General features: G+C 38.9%; 1 protein-coding gene across 2 annotated transcripts in view; it reads left to right on the plus strand.

Annotated features, from left to right (window-relative positions):
* Positions 1-17,405, plus strand: part of LOC112457317 (MOXD1 homolog 2) — a 253,527-nt gene extending 236,122 nt beyond the window's left edge. For both annotated transcript variants that reach the window (XM_025020288.1, XM_025020286.1), the window contains 6 exons: positions 3,473-3,667; positions 7,916-8,002; positions 10,803-10,985; positions 12,559-13,011; positions 13,948-14,141; positions 14,947-17,405. In XM_025020288.1, coding sequence (XP_024876056.1) covers positions 3,473-3,667; positions 7,916-8,002; positions 10,803-10,985; positions 12,559-13,011; positions 13,948-14,141; positions 14,947-15,421 — 1,587 coding nt within the window. In that variant the 3' untranslated portion in view covers positions 15,422-17,405. The remainder of the gene's footprint in view (positions 1-3,472; positions 3,668-7,915; positions 8,003-10,802; positions 10,986-12,558; positions 13,012-13,947; positions 14,142-14,946) is intronic.
* The last annotated feature ends 8,260 nt before the right edge of the window (positions 17,406-25,665 follow it).

The following is a 25,665-nucleotide window of genomic DNA, read 5'->3' on the forward strand; positions in this document are numbered from 1 at the left end:
ATTTAATCGATTACATAATTAGTATTCGGAAGAAATAACGTAAATTAAATAATAATAAATACCTAAATTATGAATTTAACATGTGGATTTCTTAGCTTGATGGATTTGTTTGTTTAAAGAACGTTTCTTATCAATCTGTATTATCATTAAAACAATATAAAAATTTCTTTTAGGATGTTATCAGATATCTACATAAATTAGTGAAAATATTGCTTGGTAGTTATTAAAGAATTTTATTCTGATATTATTTGAAACCTTTTTAATTATATTATTTTCTCTCATTTTCAAGATTGTTATAATTCTCTATACACCACACACACATACACCTTTTCTGTACTATGCCGTAACTTTTTGCGTTTAATGAGCATCCCTAATAAGCATCCTTGTGATAATTAAATGCATGTTTATGGTTTCCATGGATCATATTCTCGCTTAATGATCCTTACAAGCGTCAATATCGTTCTCATTTCCGGAAGAATCTTTCCGCATCGCTCTTCCCTTGCCGATCTATTTAAGCATACAGCAGGTTGGGTGGATCTTTTAAATCAGAATTTCTGAGATCGAGCGCGTAGCTTATTCGCATCGCGAATGGCGGACTCGAGTCTCACAATAGCATCGCGTTCTTTGAACCTGACGATCAACGAGATTCACAAAAAAGCTACTATTTTCCACGAAACTCTTGCATAAGAACGTATTGAAATAGAAGGTAAAAGAGAGGATATCTATATTATGCTGTAGCGTAAAATCCTTTGTGAGTTTCATGAAAGTGCATTGTATAATAGTATAAATGTGTAACAGTTAAATATTTCAAACGATTACAAATGAATTGGAACTATCTAACTGCTAAATTAGAAAGCTAATTTAGTTAAGGCAAATAAAGAGACTTGAAAAATGATTAGATAAATTGAAGTAAAAAGTAATTATGCAATTATGAATCGCGATATTCAACATTGTGGAAGATGAAATGTAAAATTATGTCGGAACTGTCAAGATGAAATATGAGATATTAGAACTCTCTGAATTAATTACAAACTTTATGTACGAAGAAAACACAGAAACAGAAAAACGAACAGAAAAGATACATTTATTATCCTCAGATATTAGGCTCTTTTAATGTCAAGGAAAAAAGCATTAAGCGTCTTTAATGACACAACAGAAATTTAACTTAGCTCGTATATAAAATATTAAGCAAAAAAATCTGTGATATCTCAGACTAGCTACGCTTTCTTTAAATTATGGATTTTGTGATCAGAGTGAATTTTTTCTTGTCACAAAAATTTAATGATCGCCCTTTTTCACAGTCGTTTAATTGTCGATATTATGCACCCGGATAAACAAATCGGATAAACTCAAATTTTCTCAAAGCAAAATTTATTTGAAATTTATTAAAGAATAAGATAATTTACTGAAAGCTCTGAAGCTTGTCTTTAATATTAAAATTGGTTGGCAATGTTAAATTTTGAGACACACACTATAAGATAGCGTGCTTCCGAAAAACTGCAGCGCGGTTGATCTAAGAGAGGACAACGAGAGTGCATAAAATAGTCTAAGGGCGTCTCCGGAATCGATCGATGGCGAATCGCGTGATTCTCACCTCGTTCTTTCCAGAGCGATGCCCATTTCCTCCGATCGACCTTCCGTCTTGGCCTCAGGAATCTTTCGATCTGTCGGATCTGGGTCGCCACGTCGTATCTTACCTCATCCTCGTTTCCTCGCGCGAGAAGTGGCGCCCGATTGTCTCAACCAATTCGGAAACAAACGTAGGTGCGCCGACGATTACACGCGGCGGAGTTAACGGACGCGGACGTGGGGTTTCTCCTCCTCGAGGAAGGGGTAGGCACGATGTTGGGGGGCTTGACGATTATCGAGAAACGTGAATGGGTAACACGTGAGCGGTTTGCAAATTCGTACGTCGCCGATTGCGAGACTTCTGTGATTTCGCCGACGATTTTTTGCTTTACGTCGAGACGTGTCTGGGGTGGCGAAGTACGCTCTTAATCTGGGTCTCCGATACGTTAATGGTAGCAGACAGGGGTCGATAACGATCGAGGACATGATGGATGTGAATTCTCGCGGTATTTGGTTTAATATTTCTGAATCAATGTTTCATAAAGTGATTTAGGCAAATTACTATCGCAAATATTTTACTTGCATGTGTTTAATATAGGCATACGTTATTTTTACAATTTCAATCATTTTATTAATAAAAATACAGTTATTAATTTCCTGTTCCCTGTGATATCTTTTAACTATAAATCTCGCTATAAATGTAAAAAATATATTAAATTCTCCATGTATTATATAGTAAAATCGAACACTATGTAAACGTGTTAAAAACTAAAGAAAAAAAAAACAAATTAATTAAACATTACATCTTCGATGAAAGCCATCTCAAATTTTTATTTAATCTATACATTATTTTCCGTATACTTTAACCGGTATACCTTATTCCGTAATAAATGAGTGAAATTAATCGATTAAGAATAAAAATAGAAAGAAATAGAAAGACTGTCATCATTTGAAAAGATTAGCCTCAATGCAGAAATTGCCTTGATTATGAACTCGCAAATTTGGCTGACAATAACTGCGCGCTTTTTATTTTTATTTCTATAACCAGTCGCGTCATGAGTGACCTCTTTTTGGAACGGATCGGTTAACGAGTCCGCGTACGGTCAGTTCCCCAATCAGGCGCGATTGTCCCGCAACATGTAAGTGGCTTGCTTGTAAAAGCGACCCCAAGTTTGGCGCGGTTGGACACGTGTACGTTTCGCGGGCAACCGCGACAGGCGGACGGCGCGCGGCGGGACGCTGTCGCTTGTATTCGATATATGGTCCGACCACCCTCGATGGCCGCCTTTCTTCTCGAGGGGTGAATCGCGTATGCCCGCAGCATGACCGCAGGTGATTGGCGCGCGCCAAGAGAAATCGACGCCCCTTCGCGGACCAGGGGTGTTTAGGACACCCTGGGTGGTCCGAAATATAGCCGAGTCCAGAATTTTAATTGCGGAATTATTAAAACTCATTATTATACAAAATGAGAAAAATGCCTTCACCGCGTTATTTTGCCGAATACTTCATATATTGAATTTTGTGTGCGCGAATATTCAATTAAAAAAGAACATTAACTCTATTTTATCGAAACTATATTAGAAGTAAAAACTAATGCGTATTTTGCTTCTATTTTTCTGAAGCTTTTAAAAATGGCTCACAATGGTTTGGTCTGGTGCAATTTTTGATCGTAAATTTAACAAAAGGCTTTAAAAGACGCAGCCGAGCGCGCAATCTTCGGCAGAGAGGACGTTTATTCGCGTCGTGTGGAGTAACTCTTTCCCGAAAGCAGCAATTTTTATGGCGACCTAGGTACAAAGGCACAACCCTTTGTAGCCCCGTTTCGCTATCGATATTTTTCGGCAGCAAAAAGTGTAGGAACGAGACACCCGTTTTGACTTTGGGGTCGTCCTTTGTGTTTCAGAACGACACGATGCAAGTGGTGTGGCAATATCACGTCGAGGAGCCGGTATCAGCGGCCGGTATCTTGCCCGATCACGGAGCAGTGCGAGGATCGAGACCGTTGTACCTGGTGCAAAGAGACGCGCAGCCCAAACGGAGCTCGCGTAATCAGGAAGCGGAGCCGCCGCTGAAGATCTGGGATATCTTGAACAAGCAGGTGGGTTGCGAGGCTCTGTTTTTCGTTTCATATTTAAATTCTCATATTCATCAGACGTGTTCTGAGAGATAAAAATCACTCTGAGATATGCGATAAATACACGATACGGAGATTCCGTCAAGATAAATACTTAACGAATGAGATTAACTAGCTGAAGACGGAAATATTTTGTTTCGCTCCAGATGTAATTAAAAGAGAGAGAAGGGAAGGAGAGGGAGAGAGCGCGCAGTTGGTGCACATTGCATTTATTATGATTTGCGTTATTACGACGGCACGTGACAAGAAACAAGAACAAAGTTAATATTCATCCCGACCGCGGAGAAATTCGCGAGCGCGAACAAAGACGATTAAAGAGTTTTAATTAGAGTTCACGAAAGTGGATCTGCCATCGGCGTTGTGATATTGAACTCGATTTGCGCGGAGGGCAGATTCAAGCCGGGTTTCATGAAAGTATTTAAGATAACTAAAGTTACTTTATTCAGGCTTTTCTGAAGAATCATCATCAGCATTGTAACTCGTTATTAACTCGACATTAATTTTCAAGAAATAGTCTTCACCAAGAATATATATCTTCGTGCTGAAGACTTTTGAAGATTTGCAATAAAAAAAAAAAATTCCGAGAACTCCGTCTCGAAATGCTAGAAATAAAAATAATCGGTAAGCTCAACTTGATTTCTTTTAAGCTTTGAAAGTATTAGCTTTATCTCGTATCGATATTTTGTAGGTAAATCTAAACAGAGAGAGAGTTAAAAATTTCACGAGCGAAACGGAGAAAAACTGGTTCCGCGCGATCGGCGTTTTGTTGTGAGCGGAGACGCGGCGAATTATTCGTTTATCCGAATCCGAGACGCGAACAAGCTTTTTCGAAGCTCTCTCTCGTCATACGCTTTTGTTTCCGTCATTCGTAGACACGTGTACAAGTCGCGTGTGCGTATGTACATCGCGTGCGTGAGATGAATGTTCCGAACGCATTTAGCTGGACGCGCTCGCGCGCGACTGGATTTTTATCACGCGGCCGTGTTAGAGAGAGAGACAGAGAGAGAGAAGGCATTGTGCCCCGAATTTATGACGGCATAAATCTTAACCAGGTCACATCCGGCAAAAACTATTCGTTCATTAGCGTCGCCGGGTCGTAGATTACGAGGGCGGCGCTATCGCCGAGAATCGGACAATGCTAATTCTACCGTCTGCCCCCCGCCGCTGTTTATAGTTTATATCGAGACCGGAATCGGGCCACGCTCCGCTCCACGTATTCCGTTTGTTGGCCCGCGAAAAAGTGCAAGATCATTCGCTGGACGGTGCTGATAAACGACCCGGAAATGTTGACCATGTAATATCGCTTGAGACAAGCTAGCGTCTCGCGCGGAATGTATTTCGCTCGTAAATACATTTCCAATTTGTCGAATTTCATCAGCTGTAGCTAGATTTTTGTTCAACCGTTTACATTACAAATACTTTGTTACAGTCGTTGTAGTGGAATAGTTACATTTTATATTGCTTTCCTTCTTCTTAAAAAAAAAAATATATATATATATATGTGTGTCTTTTACTTTGGATACAAACAATGTAAAGAAAATTAAAGTGCAACTAAAAAGGCCTTATGTGCTAATATGCAGGGAATTTATTTTAAATATGACGCAAAAGTTGCCGAATAGCCGAGTAACTTTTGTATCGCGCTACGATGAATATGGAGTAGAAGAATAGGCACAAAGAAGACGAGGCTGATAAGAAATGAGTTTACATTGCGCTACTCTTCATATTCTACGATATTCTTTCGTTTGTTAAAGAGATTGTTACTGGTTCGTTAATTTTTACTTTCTTGCCATACATTTGCGAATACTATCATATTTCTGTTGTATAACTTTTTGTTCAAACATGCTGAATTTAGTTTAGCAAATTTAGAATATTAAAAATTGTACACGTAGCTGCAAGATTGATTATTCCATTATTGACTGACGGAAGTTTTTGCAGCCTTTATTATCGGACACTTTATCTCACTTCGCGAATGTCAATGAAGAAAGAGAAATCGTTTTGAAATGACAAAGGCAGAGTCCGATGCTTATTGGCGTAGAAATCGGAAATGTATCTGCGAGTCCTCTAAAAATTTCTCCGTCGTCGCCCCCGGGCGTCGCTCAAACATGCTCGACCGCAAAACAATAAACGCGCTCGTCCTTCCCGGTAATCTCGACATCGATAATTTCGCATAAGCGCGTGGGAGAATCCGCCGGCGTGGTTCGAGCGCTTAGGGCAGGAGTCGGTCGTCGGGGAGGAGATGCGCGAAAAAGAGAATTGTAATTTTCTCGGACGCTATACGGTCGTCCATACGCCCCGCGGCGAGCAGTTTGAAACGACCCACCAGCACCCTGCCTTCCCCACTTCCCTTGGGGTCTCCATATTTACCGAGATACATTGCAACGGAGTGTAGCGTGGTTTCATTGATGCACAAAATCTCGTATTCCGAGAGTAATTCGTCAAAATCTGACTTGCAGATGGATATACATATACGGGACAAATAGCACGATTAATACTGGTACAGGTAATTCTTATCCTGTCGTGGAGCAACAAGCATGTAATTAACCAGATTAGTTACAAAACCAGATTAGTTACAAGTTGTACAATTAGTTTTATATATAATAATGGTATCGTGATGTGTATCATTAATGAACAAGTAAAATAGAGAAGCAGGCACAGGCAAATTATTATATCATATATCACTTGAAATTTATATTCGATTTGCGCTGGAAAAATTATATAAATAAAAACTAAGTATTTTTTGAATTTTTTTCATTTATAAATCTTACTCTATATGTATATAAAACGATCGAGGTACATCAATGTAGTCGAAAGTAGCTAACAATAAGCGGTACCTACAATATTGCGAACTACCGTTTTGAGAATATTTTGAACAATATGTTCGCGCGTAACAATACGGTTTGTATATCGAGCGAAACTACCTAGAACAAGTAACGCAACTAACGCCGGTACATGCAGTTCTTATTCTGTTATACGTGCCGAAAAACTCGCAACACGTTCGTGCACAATGCAGCCGGCCGTGCATGAGAACTGTGCAAAATAGTCGCGTGGCGTGGAAGGCGCCGCTTTGAGACAGGGCGAAATGGGCTCGTATATCACAAAAGCAACTTGCAACCTTGTTACGTAAGTCGCACGCGGCGTCGGAAAATATAGTAATGAATTTCTCGTATATATTTGCGTTTAACTGCTCTTACTCCGTTGTAACAAACCATTAACCTGACGTATGCATCAAGTAGCTAAGTTCTCCGAATTTTTCCCCTCTACTTCTTGCTATTCGTTCCAACAAAAAAGAACTCTTTGTGCTTGTTAACTGATAATTACTTTTAAGACGGAATGTAATAAATTTTCAAAGCAATGAAATCATAGCAACATGATGCACATTGCACACAAATATTTTTCCGATAAATTGCCCGATGTTTTTGATATTTAATTATATCTGTGATAATTGTAAAAATATTAATACTTAAAATAATAACAATATTCGAAATATTATTTTAACGTAAAACTTATTTTACTCGAAATTTATGTTTTATTACAAACAACACATTTTGTTTAAATAATATTTTTATATAATATTTTTATATAATAAGTTTTCGAAATAATGAAATCATGGTAACATGATACAATGTGATATAATATCCCATAAAAATATTTTTCCGATCAATTATCTGATGTTTTTAAAGTTTAATCTGATAATATTAATGATCAATGCTCGAAATATCGTTTTAACGTAAAAAATCTTTTACTCAAAATTTATATTTTATTAAAAACAACATATTTTGTTTAATAATATTTTTATATATCTTATTTTATGTTTCACTCTCTTGATTTAAAGCTTTGTAATTTTGTTTTTGTTATATTAATTTATAATTTTGAGAATTTATAATAGAAATAATTTACTTTTTTTTACTTTATTTTTTTTTTAATAGAAATGACGGGTACCTGAAAATAAAATATAAGTGCATATAATATTTTCGAATTTCTTCAATTTTGCTTGTACTTTACAATTCAGTTGTTTTAAAATACATGTATTTATTGTATATATACACTATATATATACATCTGAATCATATTTTCTTTCCGACGAAGCACCGTATTGATACTTTCCGTGACATTGACGCCGAAGTATCAATGGTCTCAATGTAGCGACTCTATCCGTTAGTTTCGCATGGAATTATACTCGCTTAACGAAGTACCATTCGAATTGCTGTGCAGGTTCGTTTACCCATGGGGCAAGACACGCTGCTCTGGTGCCGTGTCCTGAGGATGCCGAGCATTAATCAGAAACACCACGTCGTGAAGGTGAGTTCCTCCAGGTATATAACCCGTTTACGGTAGCTCGCGCGCGCCCGCCGCCGCTCTCCGACTTGATTAAAGCGAAGGTGGATGCTCTTGTAATGCCGAAGAAACTGCACGTCGAGTTTGCCGACTCGCCCCTCCTATCTCCCCCCCCCCCCCACTCCCTCGTCCTCTCTTCCCCATACGGGAGTTATCTTCTGCCTCGCGTGTTTTCGCGTCTGGAGATGCAGCATCTTCAGGTAGCCGTCCGATAAATATGCCGTGCAAAATGATAATCTAGAGGTTACGATGTTTTATACCGGGTGATTAATCATAGTAGTCGACGATTTCTTTTAGAAATATTCTGACGTACTAGGAGAAAGAATTATATTGTTTTAATTCACAATCTCGCATCCTTCCTGATGATCTCTTAAACTTAAATAATACCTTGATCGTATAGAAAGTTTTAAAAACATTAACGCGCGTGATTTTATGTATTCGTCTTTTTAATACATTAAAATTTCGGAGCATTCTATATGCTAATTATAAGAATTTTGATCGTTCCACAAGTTCTATAATTATATTTATATCTATTTCAAATATTATAATTAAACTACAATTTTTAGAGTTTTATTTTAAAGCTTGTATATCTGCTTTTTATATGGCAGGCACAAAAAATATGATAAAATAATCGCGTATCTCATTGCACGCTCGATTATAAAAAGATCTTTGATTTGCGTGCCAAATGCAAGTCGATCGATTAATGCGGCTATGAAGCTTCATTGTAAATGTACGACTGGGCGGATCTGCATGATGGCAGGATCAATGCGGTAGGCGAGATCGTTTCGTCGTTCCGGCCGCCGGTTTCGCTACCAACGCTGACAGATCGATGCACGAGATGTCATCGATAAATGTGACAGTGACAAAGCAGCCGGTCGTAAACCTTGTATTACTGCCGCGTATCGATTCACGCTGGTAATAAGTTCCATTTCGATGCAGAAGCGCGCGATTCTCCAAATCGCGTGTTAAAAATCGCAGTTGGACTGGCAGTAAAATGCAGACGGTAAAAGTTTGCCGATTTCCACTTTTGAATTCATCGAGACGCGATACTTTATCGTTGACGAAATCAGTTGTGTCTTACGTTTTATGTTATGTTAACGTTTTCCGATCCACTGCTATTGCTTTGTTTTGGCAATCAATACTACGTCAAATGAAAATCCTATCATGATTACCGATGATACTTTTACACGTTATTAAAAGCTGTTAATTTTTATTGCATTTAAAATGACATATGCATCATGGAGGTTTCAAATTTAATACCTTGTACGAACAGATTAATGGATATTAGCACAGTAATATGAAAGTATACTTCTTTTAAGGAGAGAATTGGTTTTAAACTGAAGAAAATTACGCGATTAGAAAAGGTGCTGTAATACTTGGAATTCTTGATATGAAAGATCGCGTAAATACTACCTCTTTGCTATAAATTCTAGAATTTATGTACTCGCCTATTTTTACTAGATTCCCCCCATTCAACGCGAATTTTATGTCAGCGAATAATTTGAACGAGAAAGATATTTCCGCAAGTAATTCAGGTTTTACGCGTTTCTCGAGTTATATTCTTCCTCTCTCGCGAGCATATGATAACTCAATAAAATCTCACCTAACCGTATACTCTATTCGTATTTTACCCAGTTGTTACTTAACCCGATGTAACCGTCCGACAGTCCGACAGTTATCGGAAAACCGGAACAAATAAATGATGGATCATCTTCATCATCACATCAGTTCAAAGAAGCTGTCTTGATGTATATTGTACTTGTACATTTCTGTTTTATTTATTATTGTATTTTTCTTATTTTTTGTTTACTTTACTTCAATCTTGTATTCTCTTTTCAACTTTATCGTATCTCGGCTCTCGCTGATGTTCATATCCGCATCCGGGTGTTTCCGAATAGGGTGTCGGGTCGGCTGGCTGATATAGTCCGCTCTATCTAGCGCTGGTCGACCGACCGACACCTGAATCTCGAACTCGATCGGACGTGACCCAACTACGCGATACGATTGCTCTGTGTTCCTATCGCGGGTACAGCGGCGGAGTGGCGGAGAGGAGAGACGATTAGCGTTCCGATTACGATAACTCAAGCGCTTAAAACGCGTACCTCTCTCCCTCCTCACTCTATTTTACGGAACTTTTATTGACGGAGCACCGAGGCATTCTGAGGTTAACGGTCGAGTGAACTGCCGTTAACCGTGGTATCGGCGGGCACCTTAATTTGTTGCTCCTATTGAGAGGGAATCGAAACGGCACGTTTTCCCGACGTAGAAGCGCGAGAAATACCGGACGCGTATCGACTTGCATCAAAGACTAGTTCTTGCCAATTTTGCGCTCGAACAGTTTTCTCTAAACTGCTAGGAACGACGCCTATTAGGGTGCGAAGTGCCTTCCTCTTTTTCTGTTACCGCTGATATTCCATTAGCCATAGTTAATTCAATGACATCCGTTTTGCTTCAAATCGGAACGACGAGTACACGAATCATTACCCGGCTTAATTATCACTAGAACGATGCGTCGCGAAAATTTTAAAAGAAATAAAGAACATTGCACATTATTTTTTTCATTGACATGATTAAGTTGTACGAATAAATGAGATAATCTTCGCTTGAAACTCGCGGTTTCTTCAATCAATTCAGCATCGATTCTACTGCGATAAATGTGTCAAGATGTACGTCGTTCCTGAGTTATGAACACGTTACGAACACGACCGAAATGCGCACGACATTAATCCTCGTTACGAGCTTGCACGCCTGTTCTGTATTTCAGTACGAACCAGTTATTCAGCCGGGAAGCCACGAATACCTTCACCACATGACCCTGTACGAGTGCCGCGGAGATCAAGCCGAATTGGAATCCGCGGCCGAAACGACCGGGAGTGTCTGTTACGTTCCTGATAAACCCACATTCCAGTGCAACACGATCGCAGCCACTTGGAGCCTCGGTTCTGAGGTATGTCGAAAACTTCGTTTACGCTCACGCGCCGAAGACCTCGACGCGAGGCACCGAGGTGCTTCCATATTGGCAAGTTTTCGGTAGTCATGGAAACCATATCTGCTGCACAAAATCGCAAAGCTGTAGAAAATGCAGATTATAAAATACAAATTTTAGAATTTATTTTTCCTTGATTACGCACTCTATGATAATAATAATAATATGTTAATTTAAACTCTTTAATCATTAAATTTTGCCAATAATGGAATTACCTTTAGTTATAGTTGTTTTATCGAAGTCTTCGGTTAGAGAGTGAAATGATTTAGTAAATTATTTACAGTAACTAATTGAGAAATATAAGTTGTTTCTTTTAAAAATATATGAAAAAAGCTATACCCAAGAGAAATATCTTAAATTCGTTGCATTTTATTCATTTTATTTTTGCAATTTTGATCGTCAGAGATATGTGTCCATTGACCTTCGCTATGTAAACTTGACTCTTCGTCAAATAATGTTGCGCGCGATCGTGCAAGGCACGTTCAGAGTTTCGTGATAATTCCGAATGCGATGTAATGTATACCAATGCGAGAGCAGGGATACCGCAAACTTGTTTCTTCGTGGTTATTGGTAATACGAACATCCTGTGAAATTGCAACCGATCGTAAAACGTGTCGGGATCTCGTCGGGATATGATTCCCAGTAAATGATGAATAATATTGATAATAACGTTAATTGAGATAACAGATACTTGCTATAATATTCAATAAATGATGCATTAAGCGCTTTTACTTTTATTTTGATTTTCATATTATTCTATTTTTTAATGCTAAAATGCATGTCTGATAATACTGCTATATAATCTTCAAATATTTATCGGATTATCTTTAAAAGTTATGACAATATATTTCATAATTTAGATTTCATCAATTTATACTTATATAATAGCGTTATTATTATTTAAATGTCAGATAGAAAATAAATCAAAATCATCAATAATATTAAATAAAAATTCCATTATGGGACGAGAGAGTGCAATTAATTAGTTTTATAAATTATAGCGAAACGTTTTATTTGATCTCAGTTTGAACGTTTATAGTCAAAATAAAAAATTCATTAATAATGCAAACACGTTCGGCGCGGACGATCAAAATTACTCGGGCTATATTAATAAATTTAGATTCAAAACGTTTTTGAAGATAGCGATTACCGCACACGATTCCCCGAATCCGGGCGGATTATTATCTCGCTCATCATCGGTATCTGAAAATTAAAATTAACCGGGCATAATTCGCGAGTACATGATGCACCGCCAATAAGGAAACGAATTCCATGAACGACAATTTTCATCGGGGACCCGTTCTGATGGATCGAGGCGTATACCGATTATACGCAGGCTGGAAACGTCGCCAGGGTAGAGGCGGGATCAGGCCGGACCAGATCGGACGAGAACGGGCCCCCGATCAGAACCGGACCGGTGCGGGCGCGGGCGCGGGCGCGGCGCGGCGTACGGCGTACTCGCTGCCGGTCCTGTTTTTATTTACTGGCGGCTTCTGCATAATCCATCGTTTCCCTCTCCCTTTCGCCGCACCAGGGCTTTAATTATCCGCCGGAGGCCGGATACGCGCTCAATCCGTACACGGGGCCGCGCTACTACATGCTGGAGACCCACTACACGAACCCGCAGCTGGACGCCTTCATCAGCGACAGCAGCGGCCTGCGTCTTCTCTACACCGATCGACTGCGCGGCCATGACGCCGGTATCCTCAGCGTTGGCATCGACCCGAACTGGCGGCATATAATACCGCCCGGCCAGCCCGAGGTGGTCTCCGAGGGCCACTGCATCGCCGATTGCACCGCCCAGACGATACCGAACAGCGGCATTAACATGTTCGCCGTGATCATGCACACCCACCAGCTCGGCAGAAAAGTCCGCCTGCGGCAGATCCGCGCCAGCGAGGAGCTGCCGCCGATCGCCGCCGACACCAACTACGATCCCAATTATCAAGAGTATCGGAGGCTTCAGAGACCGGTCAAGGTGTACCCGGTAAGTACAGTCTTAACTCTAGCATGACGTGCGATGTACAATGTATACAATGTACTCCACATATATGTATAATACAACGAAAGATAGCATTTTCCGTTTCCCCCTGGAATGACGATACTTCTTCTATTAACGTATAATTATTTGAAAGGAAGATATCGAATATTGGAGGCTTAAGTTAGATTTCATTTTAATCGTTATATCAAAATCCAATTTATTGGCCAATTTATTAAACTTTATCCTCCCTACGGCGATAGCTAACGCAATTATAAAATATCCCCCGATTAACGGAAGAGAATCGCGAAGAATCGGGAAAAGAATCTCGAACTCTATCCGCCGAGATTTTTTTCTTCGAAAAAATAATCCAAGATTATTCCTCAAGCGCTCTTCGCGAGTAACTTACGTCTTCTACAGTGCGGTCCTTTAATATATTCTTATTTTTCTGTTCTGTTTCCGCTACGTTGCACGGCCTTTCGTTTAGTTGCCGCGAACATACTTCCAGCTGCATTATAACCCGTAGCACGTATCAGAAAGTTTATGAGCTTGTTATAAAGTTTATTAACGTGCAATAAGTATAGCTTTGATCACGTAAAGTGCCGACATGCTACAGATACAGGGCATGAACCTGAGTTTAATTGTTTGAACGAGCTCGAACAGGGTGGGTTTAAATGCGATTACGTGTTAACATAGAATAAAAATGTATTATGACAGAATTGAATTGAAAAGTGAGAACACAAAATTGAAAATCTAAGGTTTACGATAAAGTATCAATATATATGCATTACGGTTTTACTATACCAATCTAAGAATTTTGACTTTAAATTTATTGGGTGTTATTGCTATCTTTTTATTATTTTATTAAATTGATGTTGTATTATAAGTTAAGAATCTCTGTTTAGCCTGGTGATGTTCACGTGAAGGGATTTTTTTATATTACAGGGTGATCACTTGGTCGCCGAATGCACGTACTCGTCCGAATCTCGGACGGCCATTACGCTCGGCGGCTTGGGAACGAGAGAAGAAACTTGCCTGGTGTCCGTTCTCTATTATCCTCGCATTGAATTATCTCTTTGTTATTCTTTGCCTTCGCTACCGACAGTGCTGCACAGCTTGGGAATCCAGAAATTAATACAGTAAGTGATATTTCCTCAAATTTGCCGTTATATATGAAAAAAAATCGTGATATATGATAAAATTATTTGAAATATTCTTAAGAAGATGAAAAAAATACTAGACACATTTTATATATTCCTAGAATTTAGGAAAGATATATGTTTAATTGTATTTGAATTAGATAAATAATTAATTGTAGCTTGTCTGAAATTTATCTCACACATAAATTCTTATTTTACGATAATGATTTCCGTTACGCGGTTTTAAGTAGCTCATATTCCTCTCGTTTCTTACTATGTCGTTATAATCCTGACTGGCAAATCGTTTACGCGAATGAGAGGAAAGTTTGATGGTGCACTAAGACGCAATCGCACGTTACTGTCAGTTTATATGGCTCTATGCAAACGATGATTGTTCGACTTTTTGCTCTCTGATCGCTCTAAATTGGCTATTAGGGACAACTCGTATACGTTGCGAAAGTGCCAGTCATTGACCCAAGGAGCAACAGACGTTATGTCGTATTAGACGTCGCGCTGTTCATTGCTAAGTTACACAATACCTAACTCGTCGTAAATAATTCTTAAATAGAAAATCCTAAGGTTCACCGCTTTTTGTTCCGATATTTAATAATCGAAAATTTAATGATATGTAGTATATTATATACCTACGAATAACTATAATAACAGTTGTATAACAAAAGTGCGCATATCATCAATCAATCATGATCAAAATGAGATATATAAAAAAATCATACATATAAGAGCGTATGTATGTAAAATTTGAGAAGCACGGCGACTTTACGAGGCGACTTCGTCTTTGTCGCAGGGGTTCCAGTCCTGTGATGATCCAGGAGCCGCAGAATCTGGCAGGCATGACGCTCGAGGAACGGCTAGTCAGCTACAATTGGGGGTCGAATTTTCAAAGCTTCCAAGAAGCTACTCGCAGCGGCACGTTCAAGCCGTTGTGCGGCAGTAGTAAGGGCGCCCTGCCCAACACGGACAACCTCGAGGTCCACTACCCGCGTATCCTTAGGCCCTACGAGGAGGCGAGCGTGCCCTGTGCGAAAAAGCCACTGCGGAACAAGCTGTCGATGCTGTTGAGCGAGGACGGTGACATCGGCGCGCCCGTCGACCCCGACAGCGACGAATCGAATGCGGTCGAGCGAGGTCAGTTGGTGCGTAGCAAAGTATCCCGCAGCAGCGACGCAGGACCCACGGCCGGTAGCTCCTGTGGCCGTACAGTATCGGCGGCGGTGATCCTGGCCGCCGTCACCGTTGTCGCGGGCGCTGCGTTCAGGTGAACGTCGCCGCCGGACGAGCAGTCGTTCGAGTTTACTCGGATCCAGGATCGCCCTGGTGATCATCCATCGCGATCGAACCCGCGGCGGACCGAGCAACAGCAGCAGCAGCAGCAACAACAGCTGGAGCGTGCGTATATGTTCGCGTAAGTACATGCCAATCTCAACGACGCGACATTTAGGCTTAGATAAGTGTTATTGTTCTCCGATCGAGCGCGTCCGGGATTCCTCGGGTGATTCGATCGGATGGACTTTTTTTTCCGAGGCGGGATGATCTTTCCGGCACGGCTAGCGGCTGGCGCGATTTTCGTCGTGTACCATATCGTGTTTCGTACTGATAGGTAATAGACATTACAGCCGTCTTTGACCTTCGTTATTCCGATACTGAATAGTGAAACGCTTAAAATAATGAAGTAATCGAAGCTAACTCGGTACATTATATTTTGGAGTGCTATAAGTTCTGTAAAACATTCTTGTTTGGAGAATCTTAATATAGCACAGCAGTTTATATCCGCATCTCACTGAAAAATTCCTAGTATTTAAAGATTGAATTTACCTAATTTGTAAAACAAGCAGCTCGTAAAGATTTAAGGAACGTATATACGCGCGTACCGCAAAGAATTCGCCAGCCTTTAGTCGAGAGTGTCGAATTTCTGCGAGTGGAAAAGGACAATTGCAATCACCATTCGATTCGATGTAGATGAAACCTATATACATATATATATCATAGAAAACGTAGAAGAAATTACCGAATCCACGTTATCTCGACTTATAGGTGTTGAAATAAAATTATGGTAATTTTGGAGCTATGTCATCGAAAATATTTCATCCGCCATACACGTTCGGTTTTATCAACAAGAAATGTTAACTCTCTTTTTCTTAGTGCAGCTACGTAACTGTATTTTGAAAAATATCAAAAATTAGGAACATAAAAGAGTAAACCTATAATAAAATAATTAAACATATTTCGCGATTGTTTAATTTAATTAAATTGGACGGTTTCTACAGAGAAATGTCGTTTTTGAAAGCTTGACTAAAAAAAGGTTCTGTTTTCTTCAAGGCAAATAATGCTATAAAAGTTTATTTCAAGAGAACATCTACAAAGTACTAGGTGTATAGAATATTTTTGTGCTGCTGTTATTTAGAAAATATTCTTTTTCACGTTTTTATTTTTGACACTTTTTTTCACGTCGAGTTTTCAATTCACTTTGTCCTCGATAACTCTTGAAAATATATACACTATTTTGAAACTCGACATGATGATAATCAAATATTCATCTCGGCATTTAAAAATCGTCCAGAAAGGAGAGAGTTAATGACGTTGTACTGGCCGGAAGCCGGATGTGGATGTGCGGCATATTAATTTACGCCCGTGGTAAAACCCAGCACGAGAGATCGAATCTATCGTGTTCTCGTTTCGCGATCGGCTTTTCTCTTTCGCGACTTCCGTTTGCGCGCACCATTGTTATATAATAGAGAATTTTTGCGAGCGGTACTCTTCGGAACATGGTAAAAGCGGAAGTCCCACGCTTCGATGCGAAATATCTATAAATTGTCGCGTGACAGTTTTCACCTGAAATTTATATTATTATTTATATTCGGAACATTTGCATTTACCGTATTCGAAATACGCTGTTGCAAAAAAAAGTCTGTAATGTCTCGCGTGTACGCGTAAGATGACCATAGCGGGATATCTCTCGGATGTGAACGCACCGGCTTTGTCGTACGTAGACTTTAGCACGTTAGAATCAATAATGCAAGTTGCGATGGAAATGAATAACACGAGAACTTCCTTGTTCTTTATATACTACACGTTCATTGCCTCGATATATCAACTCACAGTAATATAATCAAAACTTTTCAAAGAAATTTTATATATATAATAGAAGGGACCTATGAATCATTTTGTTTTGTGTGCAAAATTATTTTTCACATCAAGTCTTGATAAAATGTAAAGAATAAATAAACGACCTAAATATATTGAATTATGGACTGCGATTATAATTAATAACTAAGATATTACGGAAAATAATAATAATAATAAAATTAAGTAACATTTTATTTTTAATAACTTGTAATCTCAAGAATTAAATTATTATAGAATGTTGTTGTAAATATTAATCTATGTAATATTCTTAACGATAATAATCGAAATAATTGAACGAGTTCCGTGCAAATGCAATACTCTTTATCATTGATGCGGAAGTGAGATATTTCTGCACTATATGGTAACTGCACTATATCTATTTATACTTTAAGTTAATTACTTCGTTCTACGATCGCACTGCCTGATAAAGCTGCCATTCATTGTCGTTGCTTTGTGAGTCATTCTATCATCATCGATTTCGAGACACTGCCTTAACGCTAACACACGAATCGAAGCCACTTTTAAGTCGCATTAAAATGTATCTATTCCATCTCGATGGGTGGAGTAGGTAACATTTAATAATCAAAGTATTAGAAATGCTGTTTGATCCTTTTACGTACGAATTGATCGGCGATTTCGAACGAGAGATATCCTAGCAAATTTTCGCGACAGAGCGGAATATTAATTTAAAACTTCTTTCGAGCTAATCGCAAGAGTTTAATTGTTGGCTGTTTATTTGCTGTTCGAGAACCGTACGAGACGTCGCGATTTTCGCGGAAGAACGTTTCGTGAATTTATTTTTCAGCATACGGTCTGCATTCTCCGAAGTTTTTCCAGTACAGTATTTCCCAATTTAATTTGATTTTATAAACGGATTTTTTTGCTTATAAAAAAATTATACAACCGACAAATGGAAAATATTGATTGAATCATTAAAATTTAAAGAATATAGATGTTGGGTAACTTTCAAGTGGCGTTATAAAGAATTAATCACAAATCCATTTGGAATGCGATGAAAAAATATCACGATTTTTTTTATCATGCCATTTCCTGTGGAAGCGAAAGTATGAGATTGAATCAAGCGAAGTTAAATCGAGTGAAATAAATGTTTTTATCTAAAATCTCATAAATCTTTTTTGTATTGACTTTTGAACAAAAAAAATTTAATTTGAAAAACTAGAACTCTGAAAGTAACGTGCATTATGTCTTACGCAAAAAGCGTATCTTTCGTTATAATAAAAGTTGCTCGTGAAATTCCGCGTAAAACAACATTTGGGAAACACTGTTCTGATGACTTCGACGGTCACGCAATAAATGTGTGCGCGCTTCACTACGTCGTGCTCGCACGGTTCTCGCCGAAGTCTGTACATTTTGTTAATTAGACCGTATAGCGATAAAGATGCATTTTTAATAAAGATTGTATAAGCATTGGTTGATTTGCACGCGATGGTAATTTCGTGCGAGAGTCTAAGTCTCGCTATCGAAATCGTAATCTCTTTTGTTGAAGCGTTTTACGAAGAGGTGTGTTACTTAACCAACGTTTATATATAAATATATAAATAGACACACTATATATATATTATATATACCCGACGACTCTTTGTAACATTCTGTACAGTTTATTATTACGTGTAACGTTATTCACGCGCGCTTGTCAACGCTCGTTGTCGTATATGGGCGGTTATTTATTTTTTATTTAATGTATAAAGCGATATACTTGCGACTTGACACATCTCTCATTGTGCGTACACACATACACACAACACACACACACACACACACACACACACACTTTCAAGATTTTGAACAAATATGACATATTTGGGACACTCGATTTTCCGATGAATTGTGTGATTCTGATTAATTTTATCCGTATTAGGGATATCAAAGAGTAATCGATATGCGCTTGAGCGTGCGATAATTTACGATTGCTCAACGTATATAAGCTAAGTTATCGATTATAGATTTGTAAATCTATGATTCAGCGATTTATGATTTTGTAACGTATTTTTTAAATGAAGTTATTCAATTTTACCAAAGTTCTGTTTATCTCCAGTTTATTGATTAATTAATATAATTACTATGACCATCATGAAATTGATGTTATTATTAGCCGCATACTTTTCAATCAGCTGCACGATACAAATAAATATAGATGACGTGCCTAGTAAACTCGTGAACGTTCTCAAGGGCTAAACGAACGTTTTGAACGATACGATCTGCATGGCGATTTGCATTCGATTCGAAACCTTCTCCTGATAATTTCCATTTAAATGACTCTCGACTCGGATTTGTTCTATACTCTACCTCATTTCGAAATCAAACGAAACGGAAGTGTCCCTAAATACGCGCTGTTACCGATTTTCATTTTGCAACGGTATTAACAGAAAAAGAACAAACGGGGAGTTTCATTAGTTGAAATCAATTTTAAATTGTTTTCGTCGAGTTCACATTTTTCGGTGTTAGATCGGAAAAGATTTTCTTTTTTCCTGCTCTCCCTTCTAGCATAGCGAAATCTCAAAGTAGGGGCGACTAATCGGTATCGGACACGTAGGTACGTTTTACAATTTAATACTAACTGATAATTCGTAAATGTCATAGGAAAATCTGTGTGTGTGTAGAGAAGACCTTAGGGCAATCGAATGGCCGTGTATCTTAACCCTTAAGCAGTCGGGACTCTCGAGTATATCTCGTAATATTCATGCATTCATTCATAGCATAGTATATATATATTTCCACAAGCAAAAATTGAACTTATATATATAAAAAAAGAACAGTTGAAGTTATTTTATCAAAATACGTATAATAAAAAATGACTTATGACTTTATAAATATTATCTTTTTATTTATATCGTGTAATTTTATTTGTGGAAACGTAATTTCCATATCGACCCTCTGAAAAATTATTCGTGTTAGAAAAAGCACTTCGATCGTCATCGACTACTTAAGGGTCACAAGCAACGCGGAGGTCATTCGTTCGTAACCACGCTGTACTTATCAAATCGAAATTGTTGAGAACTGCAGTATATATTGCTTTACAAATATTGTGTTCCGATTGGACCCGGTTCAACGGCGAGAACCCGGGGAACTATATCCTGGCGATGGAAAGCGATCGGCGTTGCCGGACGATAAATTCGCGCATGACGTCGCTTCCCAAAACTGTGCTTGACGGTACGTGGTTGTTCAGCAAACTATTTTCGATAACTCGCAAACGCGCCGGACAATTATTACCCAAAAGAGGACCACCGCAACGTTGTTTTTTTTTTCCGATAACCCGTTATCCGGGAGCAGGTGAGTTTCTGCCGCAGAGTTACTGAATATTTTCGAGAAATTTGTTCGTTTAAAATGGAGCGTTCATGTCAACGGTGTAAGTTCGTGCGGGATACGATGCGTTTAACCCGTTTTGCTTGAGAATGCGAGCGCCGCGAAGCTTTTGCTGGAAGTTACGAAAGTTTCATGTTTCCCGTCAAAGTGAGATTTTTTAAAATGAATAAATCATTCGTTGAAACACTAGGTATCGACTACCGATGGGATTCGACGGCATCGCATTATTTTCTGGCACGTCGACACAGTTTTCTCGATGGAAGCACAATAACATCATTCCACATTTAAAGCACATGTAGCCGCAGTCAGAAATTCCAACTGATTCCGCGGATTCGACCGATTCCGCTACAGTTTCTTTCTCTTCTCGATTGTATCTCTCTCTCTCTGTCTCTCTCTTCATTGCGTGGACATGCATGTTAGGATCTGCTGAATGTCGGACGATTTTTAACTTCATCAGACGGGCTCGTAATAATCGATGCGCGAGATGAGCGGGGACGACGCGATGTATCGTCCTTGTTCGAGGAGTTGATGCACGTCGCCGACGGATGCCGAGGATCCTGGCAAGCCTCTCGTCGCGGACGATCGTCGGCGACGTGAAATGGGTGCTAAAGAACTGCCGGTGATATGAACAGAACAATCAAGCAAAGCGTCACGAGTAAATGTCCTTTAATAAACTGGGATAATTATTATATTAGGTAAGACACGGTAGCGCGACGTGTTACACCATTTATACTCGATGATCTTGTATCGTAGATATGTTAGGCGATTTTTCTTTTGTAACGATTGCTGGCGTTCACCATCTTTTCGACAATGTCCGAGGCGATTTTCAAAAGTTTTCCGAAACTTTGATCTTTTTTACATGCAGCAATTGATTTATTATTTTCGTTAACAACTGTATTAATATTTCTCTTTTCTACAGCATCATTATTTCTTTGATAATTATTTAAGGAAGCTTAAATCAATCTTTATTTAATTAAAAATAATGTAATAAGTAATCTAAAGAATTATACTCGAAAATTCTGTTTTCTCCGACAGTGATATAGAGTAGTTATTATGCAAATCGTGCGGGAAATACGAAGTCAACGGGACAGTTTTTCTCTTTTCTTGAAAGTAAAATCCACGTTTGCGACGCTGGAAAATCGAATTTCGTGGCATCGCGAAGTGTGCTGACGCCTTCCACCTTCCAGCACCATCCACCATCCACCATTTCCAACAAAAATGTTTATTCCATCGGGAGTATCGAACCAAATTTGAGTGGATATGATTCTTATTTTGAAGTCGGAAAGTCGGTCGATGTCAACGTTGCCGCGGGCTTGACGAAAACGACGGTGAAGGCCGGGAAATCGAAAATGTATGTACTGTACGTAGAGGATTAGCGATCGCCGGCTCGAGTTTCCGTGGTCCTTTTTTAAAAAATAGTGACACGGACGCGCGGCGATCGGAGCGGTAATGCGTAAGCGCGAGAGTGCATATAAGGAAATCGAGCGAATAGCGTGTGCGTGTACATAGAATGTCCTGTATATAGTTTTAGATTTAAATGACGTCCGGGGAACCTCATAGGCACCTTACTACACACTCGATACCTATTTCGGATAGGTGTGGCTAAAAAAAAAAAACACAGTATCTTATATCTTTATAATATACATACACTGAGCGCCCTATCCTTCCATAACGCTCTTACATTAGATTTATACCTATCCGATTTACACTCGATATTAACATCTAAACGCTACACTATCATCTACACTGTAACAAATTGTATTATATTTTATATATATAAATATGTAAATGTTTTTTTAACATACGTGTTTTTTATTGACTGACTGATCGACCCATCTCATCCTGGCTCCTACCATTGTTTGGAGAATTCCTCGAATTCTCGGTGATATTTTATAGCAATTTATGGTTTAAACCTACTTATTTTGTTTGTTTTATTACTATTAACTATATATTGCAGAGACAAATAATAAGCTGGTATAAATATAAAATTAAGAGGTAAGTAAATTTTACTTCATATCATAATTTAATTCCTGAAGATTTATGTGTTGTATAAAAACGAAAACTAAAACGTATGTCCAAAAATATTCATATACTTGAGCGGTCGATAAGCGTATGTGTATGTGTAAATGGGTAATAAACGGTAGGGTTTACCCTAACCCTAATATTTTTATCAAGCACACCTGCTTCTCGTTCTATTTCAAGTCGCTAATTTCCGGACGGCGAAGTTCTCGCTCTTCTATCATCATCAATTTCCGCCGTCTTCGTGCTACTGATCAGCTATATTTCAGGATACGGCCCTTGCGACGTTAACTACACTAAGAATATTACGGCGTAACTGAATTATCGCTTTTCATTTGACGTTCCGATATTTTTCGCTCGCGCGGCTTCCCAGAAGTATAATTCGACCTTGGTCATCCGCGGAAAGATAACTTTTTTTTTGTAATACACGTCGTAATGTAACACATCGCAAAGCCAACGATATGTTTCTCGGGGCAGAATAATTCATGCTGCTAATTACGCGCAATGATAACTACTCCAAGTTATCTTTTAGCATCGATAGCTCGATAGCACCGAGCTGCAGCAAGCATCCGCAAACCTACACGCAGCTTCGTAACGGCAGAAACACGCCACGTAGACATGCGCGAGCGATAAAATTACCATGTCCAACAAATCACCCCAACGGAGCGCGCTATCGAGTGTGCGACGCAACTAATTATACGCGCGTATATTACTTGCGGGCGACTCGGGACGGCAGTTCGGCTGCCGCTGGCAGTTTCAATTGCCGTCCGACGAGCTCGTCCATCGGATTACAGCGTGGATTTACCCAAGGCGTCCGCGAGAGCTCCGATCCATTAATGAAGTTCCTGGCAAGTTCGCTAATACTGCAGGTATGCGCGGGTAACGGCCACCACTTAATCAAACTTGAACGCGTCGCGATGCGGCCGCTGATGTACATTCGATTTTTTCACCTGCTCACGGATACAATTTCGTTAAAAAGCACTAAGAAGCGCCAATGATTTTTTTATGTCTTTAGTTTTGCGACAACATAATTAATATTTCGATCGGTATTGCTTAAATGACGATTGAAGTATTTTATTAATAGTATATACACAGTATGTTAGTATATATTGTTTTGTATATATTGTTTTGAAAAAAATGTAAACGAAACTCATCGTATTATAAATCTAAAAATCACACTTGATAGAGATTGTCTTGGTATCTAATGCACAGATATCGGCGGGAAGCAAAAATAAAATGGAAATGATCACAAGTTTCGTTTTACGAACTCGAGCGAAATCCTCTTAAAACTTTGACTGCCGGCTGCAATTGGCGAGATAGGAGACATTGAGAGTATGATGGAGTTATTATACGTTCGATACTCCCGTCGAGAGAACGCGGTAGAGAAGTCGCGGCTGTCTCAGATGGTCTTGTATCGCAGCTATACTTTGTTATCCTGCCTATAGGAACTATGCAATAATGATGCCGCGCATTTCCCGGATGAATCGATGTCCCAGGTGACATTTGTTAATCCCTCGCCCCGCCGCGGCGCGGCGATTTTATGTAAAATGTGCCATTATTACTTCCCTCGAGAGCGGAGTTAATTAAATCCCGTAGTAAAAGCTACGAACGATTTGAACCCGCGTTGCCGATTGAAAACGATGACGAGAAACGAAAGCGAGCTGCCGCGATCTCCGTCGTTGATTGTTTTCGGATCGGATTGTGATGCGCACCGACGACGGCGAAGGGAAAATAAACGGCGAAAGAAAAGATTATTAAAGTGATAGAGAATCGTGCAGAATCGAGAGGAAATTACTTGTAATATATTGATTATTATTCCCGGCGAACTCTCATCAACGAATTCACAACATAGGAAGTATTGATGATAATTATTTTATAAATCTAATCTCTGTTTAAAGTTTCTTTATATATGAATATCAGTCTATAAAATGTTCATAGAAGTCTATAGAATACAAAATACATTCTTAGAACTTAGAACTTTTGTTTGGTATATATATGTTATGAAAAATAATAAATTTGGAAAATATGATTTAATACCGTCTTGTACAACCAGATCACAATTGTCGAGTATCTTTACTATAGAATATTATACTGTACACAGCGTGATATTATATCCTTTCTTATAAGTACATAACTTTCTATAATTGTACGTGATAAGGATCGCCCTCATACTCATGTATCCTTTACAACTTCATTCATCCGGCGACCACGTCGTTTTCATTGAAATAACGGGCTAACCCACTTTGCATGGCGAGGCGGTCGAGATTGCATAAGTTATGCGAGTTATCGCCCGTATCCATAAGGGGCGATACGTCCCTTGAATGCGAGAGGTCGCGGACTCGAATACGCCGTTCGCATGTAAATCTGCTCCTCCCGCTGTCGTACTTCCGACCGAACCATGTCCGACTTTTAGCTGATAAAGTGCCCGTTGCTGATCTACCGTCTCGATTCCACGGTTCTACGTTTCTACAGTAGAACTTCGATCCTTGAGAACTTTCCGCCGCACGACCGACTCACGAATTTATAGCTCCTGGACAAATTTGTCTTCCCGTAATGAGCGTCCGATCAGTTTGATCGTACTAGCTTATCCTTTGAGGCTACTCTATTATTAGACGTTATCTCCAGAGAATCGACGGAGAGAAATGTACGGGTCGAACCGTTAAGTGCAGTGATCGATAAAATCTTGCAATTTCCTTTTGTTTTAATTCGACTAAATGATATTCATCAGAGACATAGAAAAAAGATCCTTTTTTTTTCTCCGAATATAATTCCGCTTGGAATCTATCTCGATCAAGAATTCCAAATCAAGAAAGTAATGAAATAATTTTTCTCATGGAAAAGATAAAAAGTGAATATTTTTACACGAATTTGTCGAAATTATAATCATAAAACTTTTAGTAACAAAAAACAATGAGATTTAATTGGATTCGCGCGGAGTTAAAAGTCCGGAAAATGGAAAGTATCAAAAGTTCCTAATAACGTGTAATAGTAATAGTAATTTCAAAGTAAATTACTTAAAAATTTGCCTATAGATTCT

Source organism: Temnothorax curvispinosus, unplaced genomic scaffold (genome assembly GCF_003070985.1).
Source record: "Temnothorax curvispinosus isolate PA1 unplaced genomic scaffold, ASM307098v1 QBEX01007734.1, whole genome shotgun sequence".
In the NCBI taxonomy this organism is placed as follows: domain Eukaryota; kingdom Metazoa; phylum Arthropoda; class Insecta; order Hymenoptera; family Formicidae; genus Temnothorax; species Temnothorax curvispinosus.